Source organism: Panicum hallii, chromosome 5, assembly GCF_002211085.1.
Source record: "Panicum hallii strain FIL2 chromosome 5, PHallii_v3.1, whole genome shotgun sequence".
Classification (NCBI taxonomy): Eukaryota; Viridiplantae; Streptophyta; class Magnoliopsida; order Poales; family Poaceae; genus Panicum; species Panicum hallii.
The window spans coordinates 14,982,681-14,999,278 of NC_038046.1; the positions used below are offsets into that span (position 1 = coordinate 14,982,681).

Sequence of the window (16,598 nt, forward strand, 5' to 3'; positions counted from 1 at the left end):
AGGACCCGGCGACAGTGTCCGTGCCGGACTGGGGAACTTCGACCTCACCGTGCCGGACAGCTGATTATGGATTTTTATTTCTGGATACTAGAAGTTATCTGACTTTTCAATTTCTTAAAATTGAGCCTTCAAAATAAGTAAAATAAATAACACCGTGGACGTGCACAGAACGAGACGGTCGCGGCCATCGTCGCCACCCTCGCCACCGGGCCGCGGGCACTTCACACTTCACATGGAGCAAAGAATTCCATCATCATCGACCTGGGCACCTGGCACGCTGCCTGCTCCGGCGACGGCTGCCCCCATGGCTGGTCCAAAACGTTATTGTGTTTCAGAGACAGAAAAAAAAAAGCGACTATATTCTCGTGCAGTCTGACGAGCTGCGCGACGTCACCTATGTGCTGACGCGCGAGCAATCCCTGCAGCAAGATCCACCTGCACAGCGTCAGGCTCACCTTTGGCCAAGATTCAGCACTGCTCCAACGTCGACCAAGGGAATGCCCACAGCTAAAACGCGCCAAACCAAGCACACCACTACCAACTATTATACATAATCTTGTTTATACTTATTAAATAACCAAAGTTTCCAACGGATTATAAGGTACACAGGTCGACTTGAACAACAACTGTCTCGGCACAGAGCAGAGGCGGCACAACACCAGGGTGACAACCAAAATCCAACTTACATCTATTACATACATAAATAAATTCTGAATCCTTCACTAGAGGAAGTATGTCAGCGGCTGCTTCTTCCTCGACCCGCCTTTGCCATAGAGCTCATTCCACTGCCTCATCTCGTTCATGACAGCACCTTCCATAGAAAAGCTTGGGGAGACCTGCGTTGTGTTGTGTCAGATGAGCAAATGGTTTAGCAATCTGTACCCGTGGTGATGAGGTAGTCTGAACATGTATCCTACTAAGTCAGAGCCACTTACTTCATCCTTGGCCTGCTTCAGGTCCTCCATTGTTAACGGCCTGAGGACAGCGGTCTCTTTGGTTTCGACCTTGGCACCTTTTCCCCCTGATGTGGCTTCATTGGCTTTGCTGCTTTCTGGCTTTTCCTTCCCGCTTCCTGAATTTTTCGGGTTCTCAGCTTGTACCTTCTTCCCTTTTTCTTCCTTTGCCTTCTTATCCTGGGGCAACAAACATCATCATCAGAACATGCAATGCCATGTGAATGTGGGGGTCAAACGCGAGTGTACTGTACTGTCCAGTTTCTATGACAGGTTACATTTCTACGTTGTGAAACAGAGTTCATGTCTCTTATTCGTTAATATATAAATAAGCCTAGATACAGTTCTTTAAAATTTGACAAGGGATTTGTTACCTTCTTCATTTCCTTTTCTTTCTGAAGTAGCTCTCGGACAGGGCGATAAGCAGCCGTCACGCAAAGATTCTGCGAAAATACAGCTTTAGACAAACAGAGAATGACCATGAACAGTTGCTAATATTGATCGTTCAAAACTAGCGTGCAAACCTTCAGATCACTGCCACTGTATCCTTCAGTCATTTTCGCGAGTTCCTTGAAGTCAATATCTTTAACCTTCTCTTTCGACAACAGCTTCTTCATAATAAGCTCTCTACTCTCAAGAGTTGGCAGGCCAACCATCATCCTGTTTGATACAACATGATACATCAGTAACTAATCTAGAGGCAGCGTAATTTCATCCAGACAGTGTTTCAAACGCACCTGTGCTCGAACCGCCTGATTATCGCATCATCAAGGTCAAAAGGTCTGTTAGTTGCAGCAAGCACAAGAATCCTTTCATTGGGTTTGGACAAGAGTCCATCCCAATGCGTCATGAATTCATTCTTGATCCTCCTTGACACCTCATTTTCGTTTGAACGTTCCCGTGTCGCTAGCATGCTGTCCACCTCGTCCACGAAAATGATGGCTGGTGCGATTTTTGCCGCTAGACTGAACACCGCTCGGATGCTCTTCTCAGCCTCGCCATACCATTTCGACACAATAGTGGACATTGAGATGTTCATGAAGCTAGCACCAGCTTCATTGGCTACAGCCTTGGCAAGCATAGTTTTGCCAGTTCCAGGTGGTCCAAACAATAGAATTCCCCTACATGGTTTCAATAAACCATCATTGAAGAGGTCAGGCCGCTGAAGTGGGAGCATGACAAGCTCCTGAATTGACTCTTTGATATCAGCTAGTGCTCCGATGTCATCAAATGTCACTCCTGTTTCACTGGCAGGTATTACTGATGATTCCCTAATCCGCTTTTCATATTCATTGTCTTTAGTGGCCTGTAAGTCAATAGACAAATATGTAAATGGTAACTACACCGTCTTCTACCACTTCTATGAGCTTCCACCAAATGAGTAAAGAAAAAAAAACTCTTGATGAGAAATATGGGATACCTTTGAGTCAACTTTCGTTTCCACTGTACCTTTCCCAAGGTTGCTCTCTTGAAAAATTCTTAATCCATAAGATAAGCTGCTCAAGAAGGATGTTGTCAGCCTAAATTGGTCAGAAGAACTAAAACATGGATCATCATGATAAATTAACTAACCTTGTTGAAGATAGAATGAGCCTCCCGTTTTTGTATTCAGGGTCCATGTTATTCATCAAATGGTAAGAGACTGCTGGAGCAATAATATGCTTTAGGTATTTTCCAATTGCTAAATAATCATCAGGAGGGATAGAACTCAAATCACCACATTCCAGATTGTATGCTGACAGAACTCCTTCAGTGTGGGTTACAAAGGCTTCATTCGCAGCTTTTGCAATATCATTTTCCATTTGGGTTTGCCATGTCTGAAGATGAGCCTCTTCTTTGGGAGGCTTAGTCTCTAGAATGTATGGGAATAGTTCGGTCACATCCTCATCAACATCACTACTATCTTGATCAGCACTAATGAAGTGCGAACCAATTACTAAAACTCTTCCAGTTAATTTGTTCAACATTTTCTTGAACAAAGAATATGCTTGCGGTGAACTATCAAGGAGATCATTAACTTCCTTTACATAGAGAATAACTGGACTGCATTCTGAAACGGAAACTATAACCTGCAAAGATCATTTTAATATTACATATTACAAGAACTGCACACCAAATTCAATTATGAAGCCGAAGCCTGAATTACCTTGTAAAGGGATTGCATGATAATTTTCTCATCTAAACTCAAGGCTGGAACAACTATTTCTGCATCAGAAGAGGAACCATAAGTATGCACTCACATTGTTCATTCCTCTGCAGTTTAACTCATGCAAAATAAGAACTACGGTTTATCAACAAGCACCTAAACAAAGTAAACAAGCCTTACGCTTAGAAAGTTCAGCTAGATGAATTGATTTAAACAGGCCATTTGAATTTTTCAAGTCGCAAACTGATGGAAGCTGGCAATAATGCTTTATACATTTGATTAATGATTATTGCATACATGTTTTTGTGGCATAAATGAGTTACGAAACGTAAACCACAGTTAACTCACCATGATCTTCGTCGGAATCTGTGTCCTGGTTCTTTGCACAAGGTAATAAGGATATGTATACCCCAACTGGCTTTGTGATCTTATAGCGAATACTGTCGATGAAGAACAGAAAATGATAAGAGGCACGAACGAATATGAAAGCTAGTGTTACATTGCGCCCTAAAAAAAACAGATATGTTACCTCGTATTTACATCAAGAATGTCCGTTTCATGATCCAATGATCCTGCAATAACATTTCATGACAACACAATCAGAACACCACAAAAAGATGCCTGGTTAAAGGACTCAAGTAACAAGCAAGAAAGTTAGTAGGAAAAACTGTGCCAATGGCAAATGGAGCATATGTTACACCATAAACATTGGTCAATTAAAAGAAGCATACACTCAATCGGTATCAAACAGAGTGATTAATAAGTTGATACCTGTTGGTTCAGCCTTCTTGCGAAATATGTTTAAAGATTCAACAAAACCATAAACTCTGCCGAATGTCGAGTTGGTTATGGATGTTTTAGGAACCTGCATCAAGAATGAACAGAATCGGTTAGATAAATCATCAGAAATTTCGTATCATAGCTAGCATTAAAAAATAGCATGCATAAATGCTAATGTCGTTTTCCAAGTGTTAGATTTGGACAGACTACTTTTGTCCTTTTTCAAGGACCCCACGGTTTCATGTGAGCACAAACTCGACTCACTTCCAAATATGTTTCCTGATGGGGGAAATGTCCAACAATCTTGCTGCCGAAGGGTGTTGATACGAACACCCACCAATCAATTACAGGGAAAAAATAAATGCAGGTCCTCCCAATCAAGCATTACTGTATTCGAGATCATCGACGAAGTGTACCATACAAAACGAAGGTATTAACTGTGTTGGATTAAAATGAGAAGGTGAAACAAGGTACCAACCTCAACCTGTGCATCGCTCGGGGCGCCGTACTTGTGCTTGATCTGTAATGGCATTCAACGACAACAGATGGATTAGAACAATATCATGCGAATGGGACAACAAGATTACAATCGCCCAAATAGTATGAAGCTGACCTGACGCGAGAACTCGAAGACATCCAGCGCAAGCAGACGCGCATTGAACTGGTGGGCGACGGCCTTGGCAAGCGACAGCAGGCATATCTCTGCAGCAAGAACACCACAAACCCTCAAAACATGGTCTTTCCGACCCAAAAGAGCAGGCATCGATGCGGAGGCGAACCTGATGGGCCGCAGAGCAGTATGGTGCGGCTCGAGTCGTCGAGGACTTGGATGTGCTTCGGCAGGGCCGTCTGACTCAGGTAGGGGAACGCCGCGGTCGTGAGCGCCAGCCGTGTTTCCTCGCTGCAAAACAGAGGAGCGCATGCCTGATCAGTCATGGTTCACTGAACATTATCTTTGGATTTCTATTGACCCGTATTGACGCGGATCCCTAAAGTAGCCGTCACACTCCACAGCAGAATCATAAACTAATCAGATCGCGCGTCCTTTTCCCAATCGAAACAGGAACGGGGAGCAAACAGGCTTCCTGTTTCCGCGTCGGGCTGGAGCTGTAGAACCCCACACGTACCTGAGGTAGTACGGGAAGTCGGCGAAGGTGACGCCGGCCTCGTGCCCGTCGACGACCAGCCGCCGGAGCTCCGCCTCCACCACCGCGGCCGTCGCGCCGCCGCCCGAGGCCCCGCCCCCGCCGGGGGCCGACGGTCCGAGCCCCGCCGACACCAGGCCGAGGCCGACTCCCACGCCCACGCCGACGCCCACCGCCGACGCGAACAAGCTGCCGCTGCTGCTACCGTGGTCCATCGCCGCCGGCCGCCGGGACACCGCCGCCTCACGCGCCGCGCGTTCTCGGCTGGCACAGGGGCATGCAACTTTGGCAGTGGGGCAGGGACGGATTCGCAGGCGAGGCGATAGCACGCAGCGAGGGGTTGGTGGTGGGGGGCGCGGCGCGGCGGGGAGCGGAGCGTGGGTATTTATAGGCGGAGACGAGGGCTGCGCTGGGGAACGGGCTCCGTCAAGTCTACGAGAGTCCACGGCAAGTCGGAGTTACGGTCCGCTTGGGACTCGGGCGGCGCGCCCGCGGGGTGCTCAACGCGGATCGGGAAGGAGAGTGAAATTTCGGGGTGGTGGGGGTGGTGCCGCCGCGCTGAATTGAGTGGTGCCCGTCTGTCCTAGGTAAAGACTGTTTGGTGTCCTCCAAAAGGTTAAAAATGTATGGGTAATTCGAGAGTGGTCGACGGTGACGGAAAACTAACGTAGAGCCGCTATCAAATACGATGGGTGCCTTTACTTAAAGTTAACGGAGAACAGTTTCGAACAAACCGGGTGTCACGATGAAAAGTTAACGGAGACGTTATTAAATAAAGGTGATGGGAAATTAACGGAGAGCTACTATCAAATACGACAGATGGAAAAGATAGGCACATCATTATAGCAAAATGAAGTGATAGCAAACATAGATGGTTGTTCGATGAACATGTCTGTATACATTGAGACCAGCACTATACGCTAACTTGCCGCACTGTACACTCTACATTTTTTTCTTTGGTAAAATTTTGAAAGAACAAGTATTAAAAATAGTGAGTATCTTACTGTTGGAAATTGGAAAGGCTCTTGAACTCTAGTGGACTATTCTCAACCAATTTACATCTTAAGTTACCGTATCAATCACAAAATCAGACAAAAAATTATATTCATTTAATATATTAGGCTGGCACATAGCACGAATACTGCGGCCTGGCATCGCACAATATTCCAAATGGCACAACAAATAAAAAGCTAGTAGATAGCGGTTATCAAACAAGGTGGACGTTTTGATAGAAAGTTAACGGAAGCAGTGACACTGTGATGCATGTACGTCGTCACAAAAGTTAACAGAGAGCAGTTATCAAACATGATGAATAGTAGCAAGAACACGTCACTGGGACCTACATGAGCAAGTACAAATGCCAGGTTACAAGCACCACAGTGAAGGAGAGAACACGTGGGAGGGTGCTCATAGACGGATTTACATGTGGGACCACCATCATACCCACTGTACCAGAGATCACATACCACCTCCTTTGTTTGAAAATATTTTTGAGGAGTTTGAATTTGAAATAACAAGAAGATGTTATTCTGTTTTCTCTTTGGAATCTTTAAAAAACTAGGGAATAATGTAGTATCCACATCCAGATATGCAAGTAATGCAAGTTATGACGAGCAATTACTATCAATATGCACACTCGCAACCATACATCCCAAAGCTTGGATAGTGATCATTAAGTGTGTCCATACTTAAAGTATTCATAATTAGTGTTGGCATATATCATGACCAATATAATCTAATGTTGCACAACATCTCAAATGACATGATGGATAAAAAGTTACTTGACAGAGATTATCAATAATATGGATGTTGCCATTGGAAGTTTACAAAGTTTTTATCAAACGCCATAACGAAAGTTAATGGAGAATAGTTATCAAGCATGATGAAAATTAGCGTGTTTGTGTACTATTCTCAACCAATTCTACATCATAAGTTACCATATCAATCACAAAAATCAGAGCAATATATTATGTTATTTGAATATATTGGGCTGGAACAAAGCACGAATAATACAGCCTGACGTCGCACAATATTCCAATGGCACAGCAGACAAAAGGCTAGTAGATAGCGGTTATCAAGCAAGATGTACGTTTTGATAGAAAGTTAACGTAAGCAGTTATCAACGTGATGCATGTCGTCAGAAAAGTTAACGAACAACAGTTATCAAACATAATGAACGGTTGCAGAAACACGTCGTTGAGACCTACAGGAGCAAGTACAAATGCTAGTGCCAGGGTGAAGGTGAGAACATGTAGGATGGGTGATCATAAACGGGTTCACATGTAGAACCACCACTGTACACACCACATAAGACACCACACCTTTTTTGAAAATATGTCTAAAGGGTTAGAATTTGAATAACAATAAGATGTTGTGTTTTCTCTTTGGAAACTTTAAAAAGATTAGGGAATAATTTTGTATCCACATCCAAATATGCAATTAAAGCAAGTTATGATGAACAATTACTATTGATATGTATGCTCGTAACATTTCAAAGCTTGTATATGGATAATTTATCGTATCAATATTTAAAGTATTTATAAACCACAGTGTTGGCACACATCATGACCAATATAACCTGATCTCACACAATAATTCAAATAGCATGATGGATAAAAATTTACTTGACAAAGATTATCAAACAATATGGATGTTGCTATAGGAAGTTTACATGATTTTTGTCAAACATGATGCATGCCATAACAAAAGTTGATGGAGATTACTTATCCAACATGACAAACATTAGTGCGAGCACGCCACTGTGACCTATAGGAGCAAATACAAATGAGGATTTCGTATTGAATTATACCATCACGTAGGATCACGCTAATGAATGGATTTATATATGGGACTGACAATGTTTTCACTATATCCCATATCCTTGCTTTGACAACATTTTTTCGGCTAGGATTTTAAATGGTGAAGAAGTTTTTGAGTTTTGTCATTTGAAACTCTATGAAGGCTAGGGAATAATGTAATAAAACACAGACAAATGGACAATGCTAATTAGAACCATCGATTTTCATTAAAATGCACACTTACAAGCATACATCACACTTTTATAGTGAGCATTTATTTTTTATCAAGCACTGAATGTATCCATAAATCATATTGCTTTATATTAGGCTAGAACATAGCACGGGTAATATAGTCCGGTGTTGCACAATATTCTAATGGCATAATGGAAAATAAATGAGTCGATATTAGTTATCAAACAAGATGATAGCCACATGGTAGAAAGTTAACTAAGGGCAGTTGTCAAACATGGATGCCATAAGAAAAAAATATCAAAGAGTGGTTATCAAATAAAATGAATAGGAGCACCAACATATTAGTGTGACCTACAAGACCAAGTACAAATGGTAACATCATAATTGTTGACGGTCGTTAAACACCAAAATAATAGTCAACTCCTGTAAAAAAATATAAAATACGAAATACCAACACCGGATGCATTAGAAATAGGATCTTAATCTAATAAATTCCACAAGTGTTGGTCTAAAAATGTGTGCATGTGTATTTGGGCAGAAAATAAAGAAAAACACAAGCAAGATCCAAGACAACATGCTTCCAGCGAATCACGAGCTAGCACATGGATCAAAGGGCCCACAAACCAGGCCAAACCGACATAAAAACGCGCCATGCACACTTACCTAGGCGTGGGACCCACCTATCAGCCATCCAGCCAAAGGGCGGTGGCTGAGGCAGTACCGAGGGGTCGGCCGAACCCCTCGTCCCCAGCCGCCACGTGTCACTCCCACAAGTTATCCTGAAGTCTGTTGTAACGGGTTGGCCGGTAGCTACCGCCTCGAAGAAGCTTATAATTACTAGATAAGAGGCTCATTTCGAAGACACACTTCACACACCATCACACGCTTGTCACATGTGCTTTTACTCTAACACCTGAGCTCAAGGCTCATTCTAAGGCTTAGCGTTGCCTTAGTAGTGTTTAGAAAATAGGAGGAGAGTGAGGGAAAGTATTGGATTTGTCGTCACTCTCCTCCAGCCTGTAACTCGAAGGATGGTTATCAATCATAGTAAGTATTCGTGATTTCTCTTGTACTTTAGTTTCTTATTTAAGTTAGTTCTAGTCCCTTGGTTACTTATGGGATCCTCGTTTACTAGTTTAGTGGATGCTCTAGTCTAACATTTGTAGAGGTAGGTGGCAGGTGATAACGTTTGTAGAGATAGGCGGAAGGTGGTGACAGCTCTGTCTGTCCTCCGTAATTCTCCATGTCCCGGTATATCGTAGCGTCGAAGTACCGGAGCAGCTAGATTTTCACCAGAAAGAAGCCAGCAACTTGAAGTAAACAATTAGGATAACTGTACCTTATCTTTAGATTATTAGCGAGAGAAATCCTTTCTACCCCTTACCTCTAGTTAGTGTGGTGTCCTTGGATGGACCAGAACCTTAGATACTATACTCACTGTCCTTGGATGGACCAGAACCTTGGATAATATACTCACGTTTTTTAGTAGAATAAGATACTCTAGAATACGTATTTTAATGTGAAAGTTACAATGGTACTTGTATGTTTGCGGAATTTTTCTACGAAGACTGCAAATATATGGAAAGGTTTATATGTGGAGCCACCATTGTACCCACCGCATCCCGCCTCCTTTCCTTGGCAACGTTTCTTGCGGGCTTGAATTTGAAATGATGAGAAAATATGTTGTCTTTCTTCTTTGAAATTATTGGAGTATATGGAGAAATGAAAAATGCAATATCTTAGCCCCGTGCTATCTCAAAGGTGACGAAGCGGGGGTGATCGTTTCCTCCTTCCAAAGCTCATGTCGGTCAAATGTTACTTGGACACCATTTTCTTATTGTCTTTGTCCTCCTACTACTGCGATGGAACTAGCTAGAGATCTGATCTATCTTTACTAAAACACATACTCTTACAGTTTCGAATATCATATCAGTTTAGTTTTGATTTAAGTTAAATTTCTCTAACTTCAAACAAATCTATATAAAATACACCAATATCTATAAACATCAAATTAGTTTCATTAAATTCACCGTAAAATATGCGTTGATTATACATTTATTTGGTATTGTGGATTTTAATATATTTCTGTAAGACTTAATCAAAATTAGAGAAGCTTAACGTATGACAAAAAAGGTGGCATAAATGTACGAGGGATAGATTGAAACAACAAGGATAATTCATTTTGATTGTAACCACTCTATCTTCTAGTTTCACCTGAATTAGGATGTAATGATTTCCCATTCGAGGTGTGACTGGGCTATTTCAGATCCTAGCCCGCAAGAAAAGGATTTCTTATTTGCTTATTTTTATCTAATGCATCTCTCTTCGGCTTTAGTTACTAGAGCAAAACAGAAGAATTTTAATTAATTAACCTAGTGGCTAAATTAAGTCTCTGCACCAGGGTACCATGCTGTACGTGTGCACTTTTTCTTTTTTTTTTTGCTCTCTTTGATGCAAATCTTGTAAGTTTGTTGTTTTGCGTAATTCCAAGGGTAACATTGGGTATGGCTAGGAGGACGGTAGCTGGTGCCTCCATTTGCGAGAAAATTCAAAAATCGCCGCTAAATCCTCATGCCTCACGTGGTCTACCATCAAATTCATCGGACTGCCATCTCCGTGGGGTAAATCCGTTCATGGTTAGCCTTATAAAAGTTCGGTTCTGAATTTCTGATGATAAATTTCTGAAGTTTCTTCTCAATTTGCCAATGGCCAGGGCAGGGGCGCCGGCCGTGCAGGATCGGAGGAATGGCAGGGCTCCTGCTGCAGCCTGCAGGACTGGACAGTAGGACGCCGGGGGACAGGAGACCTCGTCACTGGCACGGCGGCATCTGCGCTCCGGTCCACGGCACGCGGTTGTTGACCGTCAGGACTGCTGCTGACGCGGCACACGCAAGCGACGCGCAGCCTTGTCAGCGCGCGGCGCGCTGCCTCCTTAGATGGGCCGCGCAGCTTCGGCGACGCCGCCACCTCATCTAGTGAATGGGCCATGCAAGCCGCAAGCCGATACACACTAACCCAAAACCCGTTTCTTCTCCTCCGTCTGCAAAAATCAAAAAGGGGCTGAGGCCTTTACTAGGCATGGCCCGCGCTGCGTCCAGGCCAGCCCTGGGCGGCGAATCAGAAACTGGGCTGGAACCCAGTCCAGCGCGAACCGCTCCGCATTTTCATGGGCCAAGCTGAATCAATTTGCATGGGCCGAAACTGTTCAAATCAGAGTAGTGGTAGTAGTAGTAGGAACATGTGCAGTTGGGAGTTTGCTCAAAAAAAAAAAAGTGCAGTTGGGAGTGACGTCCACGTCCCCGTTACCAAATTTCCCGGATGAACCAACCGTTCCTGAAGACCTGAACCCTGATGTGTGTGCGAAGGGAACCCTTGGGTGATGTAATGGTCGGTGCTACTGGTAGTACACACACCAAGTCACGTTTCTCTCGATGATTTGATTTTGTCCAAAATACCAAACCTAACTAGCCGGGCCGGACGAGAACAACCTCCCTGTTGCAAACAGAACGTACCTGGTGCTGTTGGAGTTAAGAGAACGTACTTGGTGTTTGAACTTTGAAAATTTTAGTAGCGTGCACGGTGTCTGGAATCAACAATAGAGAACGTACTTGACGTTGAACAGGGGAAAGCATGCGTACGAGGGAGGGAGAAGAAGGAAATTGAAGGAGAAAAAAGGTAGCGCGAGCACACCGTGACACTATCCAAGCAAAAGATTCGGAATGCCTAGCTGCTAGTACCACTCCTGCCGCTTTCTCCGTCCAACATTTCTGCCGCGGGAGGACGAAGGCAAAATCGGCGGCTCGGTGCAGCGAGCAGCTGGTTGTTTGGATGATACTACTTTTTAGGCGGTGTGGCTCGTATTGAATGTTTGGATATCAATTAGAGAGACTAAATATAAACTAGATATAAAATTAATTATATAAGCGGGGCTAATTCACGAGATGAATCTATTAACTCTAATTAATCTATTATTAGCCCATGTTTATTATAGCACAATATGATCAAATTATGGACTAATTAGGTTTAATAGATTTGTTTTGCGAATTAGCGTCCATCTATGCAATTGATTTTTTAATAGTTTATATTTAATACTTCCAACCGGTATCCAAACATCAGGGTCCAAATTATGCACAACATGATTTTTTAATGAGATTAAAATTAGTCAAAAATCCAAACGGGCGCTTGCGCATGCCCGGCCGCGGGGGTGGTAGTGCGCGGCCTGGCGGTGGCGGGTGCATTTCGGCCAGCAGCATGTGCGGCGAGCGCACTCCAATGGGTGGGCACGCCGTGTAGGAGCCGCTTGTTACACCTATCCGACCCCCGAAGCTTTTTTCCGCGGCCCACGTCCCTCTTCACCGTCCCAGCGATACACCCATCCAACAACGCAAAACTCGGGGCTCTCCATCCCGACCCCGAATCCTACGGGACGCGCTGCACCTCCGATTCCAACTGATCGATGGGAGCTCGTATAGGAGACACCGCTGGACGGGAGCCCCGTAAAAGAATTCGGAAGTGGAGGGCCCCACCGATTTGGCTGCATAGATAGGGAGTCCGATACACATTACGGTTGGAGACGGTCTGACCGATCGTCCAACTCCGATGCAGTGGCGGAGGAAATTAAGGGGATCAGTTGGTAAAGTATTTCACAGATTTTATTAGCTGAGTTAATTTTTATATCTCTAGCAGATCTAATAGAAAAAAGATGAGTGTAAAATACACATGCAGCCATACAAAACTAACATGCATATAATATATATATGTACTAAATTCTTTAAAAATTTGTAATTGGCAAGAGGATCGGGAGCCCAGTATAACTCTATGCATGCGCATGTCAAGCAGGACCAGCCCCGGCGCCGCCGGACGGCTCACCGGCAACGGCAAGTGCTGGTCCCCGCCAACACTAGCAGACCGGCAACGGAGCAGTACGGACCGTTCAGACTCGAGAGGATGCCCGTATTGGACGAATGGTGAATTGGTCACCTGCTGCAGGCGATTCTTCAGGAGGAGAGAAAGAGAAGTTGCAGCGCAATGGCTCCAGGCTGCGCGCGTCACTCGATCTACGGCTCTCAACAGAGTTGACGGACAGCGCGAAACAGTTGAACGCCAAGGCACGTTGATGGATTATTCAAAGGTAAAATATGGACGCATCGAAGTGGAACATAAAAGGCCTACTGAAAATCTTTCCGAGAAAAAAAAAAGGCTACCGAATATGCGGTATGCCTCGGGGATGCAGAGCCGATGCAGTCGTATCCAATCTAGTGACCCGTTCCAAAAGAAAAAAGGATCCAATCTAGTGACCGGAAGCATCCCAAACAATGTGCGGTGCTGTAGCTTGGCTGGATCAATGTAGCACCTGGTACCGTATAATGCTGTAGGGAAGAATCTGAACTGTGCTTAACTGAGTACCAACTTCTTGTGGGCGTGTCCTAAAAAGGCAAGAGACATATAAGAGATACATTAGAGTTTAGTACATGGCATCGTAGAGCAGAGGCTCAACAGTAGAGCCAAGTGCTTGGATATAAATCATGGTGCAAGAGCCAAACCATAGATCATTATTCCATAAAGTAAAATATTTTTTCTTCATTATGTGATGCTACTTTTTACCCCATACCTTACATTCTCTTTCTTATAAACCCTTCAATCCATGGAAGAACCAGAGATCCCTTCGAACAACCTATTATAAAAGCATAAAATTAATTCATCAAGTTGATAAGAAAATTCGTGGATGTTTTTATTGGCCACCCAATGCCACTTGGGTCCACCTCTGGAGCTCAACTGTTGAAATACAATTGAATTGCCCACCTATAGACTTAAGCTTTTAGGTTGAATTAGTTGGTGCATGCAACTTAATATAATATCAGGGGCAGAGGTCTCGAGTTTGAATCATAGCGGACACGATTAAATAAAATAATTGCAGTCAACTCCTATTTTCCATGTTTGAGGCCTGGCGGAGCCTACACGTGAGGAGAAGTGTTGAAGTATAAGTGAATTGTCGAAGTATAAGTGAATTGTCCATCTCTCCCCATCATCTTAAACTTTTGAGTTGAATTGGTTCGCGCATACAATGCAATATTGACCTCAGCTTGTTATTTACTTTTGATCAAGATTCTCTCTTTCATCTCCCTTCTCTCCTGTGGCTGTAAAAAAACTGCTGTGGGCTATGAGCCGTGGAAAAGCGGGTACCAGGTGTGAGCTGAGAAGGTAAAAACCGTTTGGTGTGAACTGTGAGCTATGAGATATCTGACATGGTGGGCCTAATATGTTAGCCTCTCAATCCCTTTCTTTCTCTCTCCCTTTCTCTCTCTCCTATGCGCCATCGCTCCCGCCGCCGGGAAAGGCTTGGAGAGGACGTCGCCACCGGGAGAGGCTAGGGTCTTCGACGACGCTCCTCCCCTCCGCCGAACCCGACGGCGCTCCTGCCCTCCGCGTAGGACCGTCGCCGCTTCTCCCTTCTGCACGGACCCGCCGGCAGCTCCTCCCCTCACGCCGGCCGCCGCCGCTACTACCCTCCCCTCCAAGCTAGCCCACCGCCGCTCCCCTCCGCGCAGCTCCTCTCGGCCCCCTTTTGTGCTACCGCCGGGAGAGGAGGGGCCGGAGAGGGCCGCCGCCGCCAGCAGAGCTGGTCTAGGGCGCTAGCGGTCGGCTGCGGCGGGTTGGGAGGCAGGACTAGCCCCGGCCGCATGCGAGGCGGTCCCGCTCCCACCTCCGTCCTTCGTCGCGCCGTGGGCTGCGCTACCCATGAGGAGCAGGAAGAGGGAGAGGCACGGCAGGGGGCGGAGGAAGGCGGGGCGCGGGCCGGCCGAGACGAGCGGTGGTCGGGTGGAGAAGAGAAGGCCGAGCGGGGAAGGAATCGGCGAAAGAAAAAGAAAAGAAAACAAAGGCATAGTTTCATAACGTGGCAGGTGGATAATTTCTAAGAAAACTACTCTCCACGGCCACAGAAAGCAGGAAGAGAGTTGCTATGAAAAATGAACTACGAAAAAGCTGCTTTTGGCTATGACTTTAGATGAGAGCCAATCCTTTTTAGTTGGTTTTTGGTTTTTAAAAAAATTAAAAACAGGTTGAAAAGCTCAACCGAACAGACTCTAAGCTTGGCTACTATCTCATTTCTGGTCTTGGTAAGTTGCTCTTGGGCTAGCTATTGCATTTACCAGGTGTCTGTTATCCTTTCTCACCTTGATCCCGTTTCCCCGGCCCCTTCAACCTCTAAATGAGGGTTTTGGGCGAGCTTGTTGATTTGGGCTTCTTCGACGGCGCAAATATCTCCCTGTGGGCTGTGGTTATGGCGTCATTATATAAACAATGAAGGTCTGTGTAATTGACATCCTCTTGCTTCGCGCATGCCGCTGCCAGTCCTCTTCTTCAGTTCTTCTTCATTGTGGACTGCTCAACGCCTTGGTTTCCTCGCTAAATCTTTGGGTTCTCTCTTCATCACATTTGACTGCTCAACGCCTATGTTATGTTTCCAAAAAAGAAAACGCCTATGTTCCACTGACCAAGTCTTGGCTCCTCTCTCTCTCTCCCCCTCATTTCAAAGCAACCTTAACAGAAGACAAATTCTTTCTCATCTTTACCTTTACTAGTTTGCATTTGAATGTATCTCAAAAACGCATGGTTCCATTCTCATTTTTTGGTCACGGCTTTTGCTGCTGTGTCCCTTTTCTTTGTGTTTTCCCACCTTCACTGGCCACATGCTCTTGAATGGCATCATGGCACCCGCCATCATGGCCTTCTCCAACTCTGCATGCCCACTGACCGGGATGCTTGACGCGACGGACGATCGATCTTGTACGGTGCCGGCCGCAGTGCGCGCCCAACAGGAGCCTCGTCGTGATGGCCGGGCGGAATTTTCGGTTGGCGCCGGCGAAAAGTCAGTGACGGAACGGAAGCCGGGTGTTGAGGGGTTGGCAAGCTCTCCTCTTTCCCTGTCTGCAGCAGTGCGGCTTCTGTTTGAACCGTACCGTCTGGCTAGCGCTCGTTCACGCTAGAGCAGACGGGCCAAATTTGACGAGGCATTGTTGCATGCATGTGATCTCTAGACTGCAACTGATCAGTGGACAATGGGTGGTGAAGCCAGCAAGTTGCGTTGAGAAATTCTGCGAGGACGAAATGAACTCGTGAGAGTGGAGGATAAAAAGCCTATAAGTGCGCGGTTTGCTTTGGCTGATCAGCTCCTTCGGATAGCTAAGCCGTCTTCAGTCTGCTTCAGCCTAGTGTACGATGTGACATGGATGGAGACTAGCTAAATATCTGCCTGCAGGATTGGTATCTGTGGATCACCAGTAAGTTAGAGTAAACACAGGAGCAGGGATGACGGATAGCCACCCCCTGCAGTGAACTGTAACTTCGATCGCTCACTTTTGCAGTTCGCGTGTACACCATTTCTGATTTCTTGAGAGTTATTGCATTCTTAAAGAGCTAAAGAGTCTTGGAGACACGGATGTAATCGCAAGAAAAACTTGGGAATGGATGCTGAATTCAACGGAAGCAACTGAACGCATGAGGCGATAGGTGATGGTGGACCTTGTACGGTGCAGGACAAGTTCAGCGTTGAGAGGCTGAAGACATGCAAGGTCCCAACAAC

The 16,598-nt window shown here is 45.1% G+C and overlaps 1 protein-coding gene across 1 annotated transcript; it reads right to left on the bottom strand.

The window, feature by feature from the left end:
- Nucleotides 1-544: 544 nt before the first annotated feature.
- On the bottom strand, nt 545-5,395 carry LOC112891444 (peroxisomal biogenesis factor 6-like). The gene is made up of 15 exons (XM_025958297.1): nt 5,007-5,395; nt 4,659-4,780; nt 4,493-4,581; nt 4,358-4,399; nt 3,871-3,964; nt 3,629-3,671; nt 3,448-3,539; nt 3,100-3,158; nt 2,526-3,022; nt 2,374-2,449; nt 1,691-2,259; nt 1,478-1,613; nt 1,328-1,396; nt 936-1,133; nt 545-836 (listed from the first exon to the last, which is right to left on the bottom strand). The coding sequence occupies exons 1-15, from the start codon at nt 5,237-5,239 to the stop codon at nt 723-725; spliced, it is 2,433 nt and encodes an 810-aa protein (XP_025814082.1). The 5' UTR covers nt 5,240-5,395; the 3' UTR covers nt 545-722.
- Between the last annotated feature and the right edge of the window lie 11,203 nt (nt 5,396-16,598).

Bases quoted from the DNA above. Each gene is read 5' to 3' on its own strand.
- LOC112891444 (XM_025958297.1), bottom strand. From the start codon at position 5,239: ATGGACCACGGTAGCAGCAGCGGCAGCTTGTTCGCGTCGGCGGTGGGC. The intron at 3,965-4,357 runs GTTGGTACCTTG...TTCTTGATGCAG, and splicing joins CGAGCGATGCACAGGTTGAG to GTTCCTAAAACATCCATAAC. The intron at 3,672-3,870 runs GTATCAACTTAT...ATGTTATTGCAG, and splicing joins CAAGAAGGCTGAACCAACAG to GATCATTGGATCATGAAACG.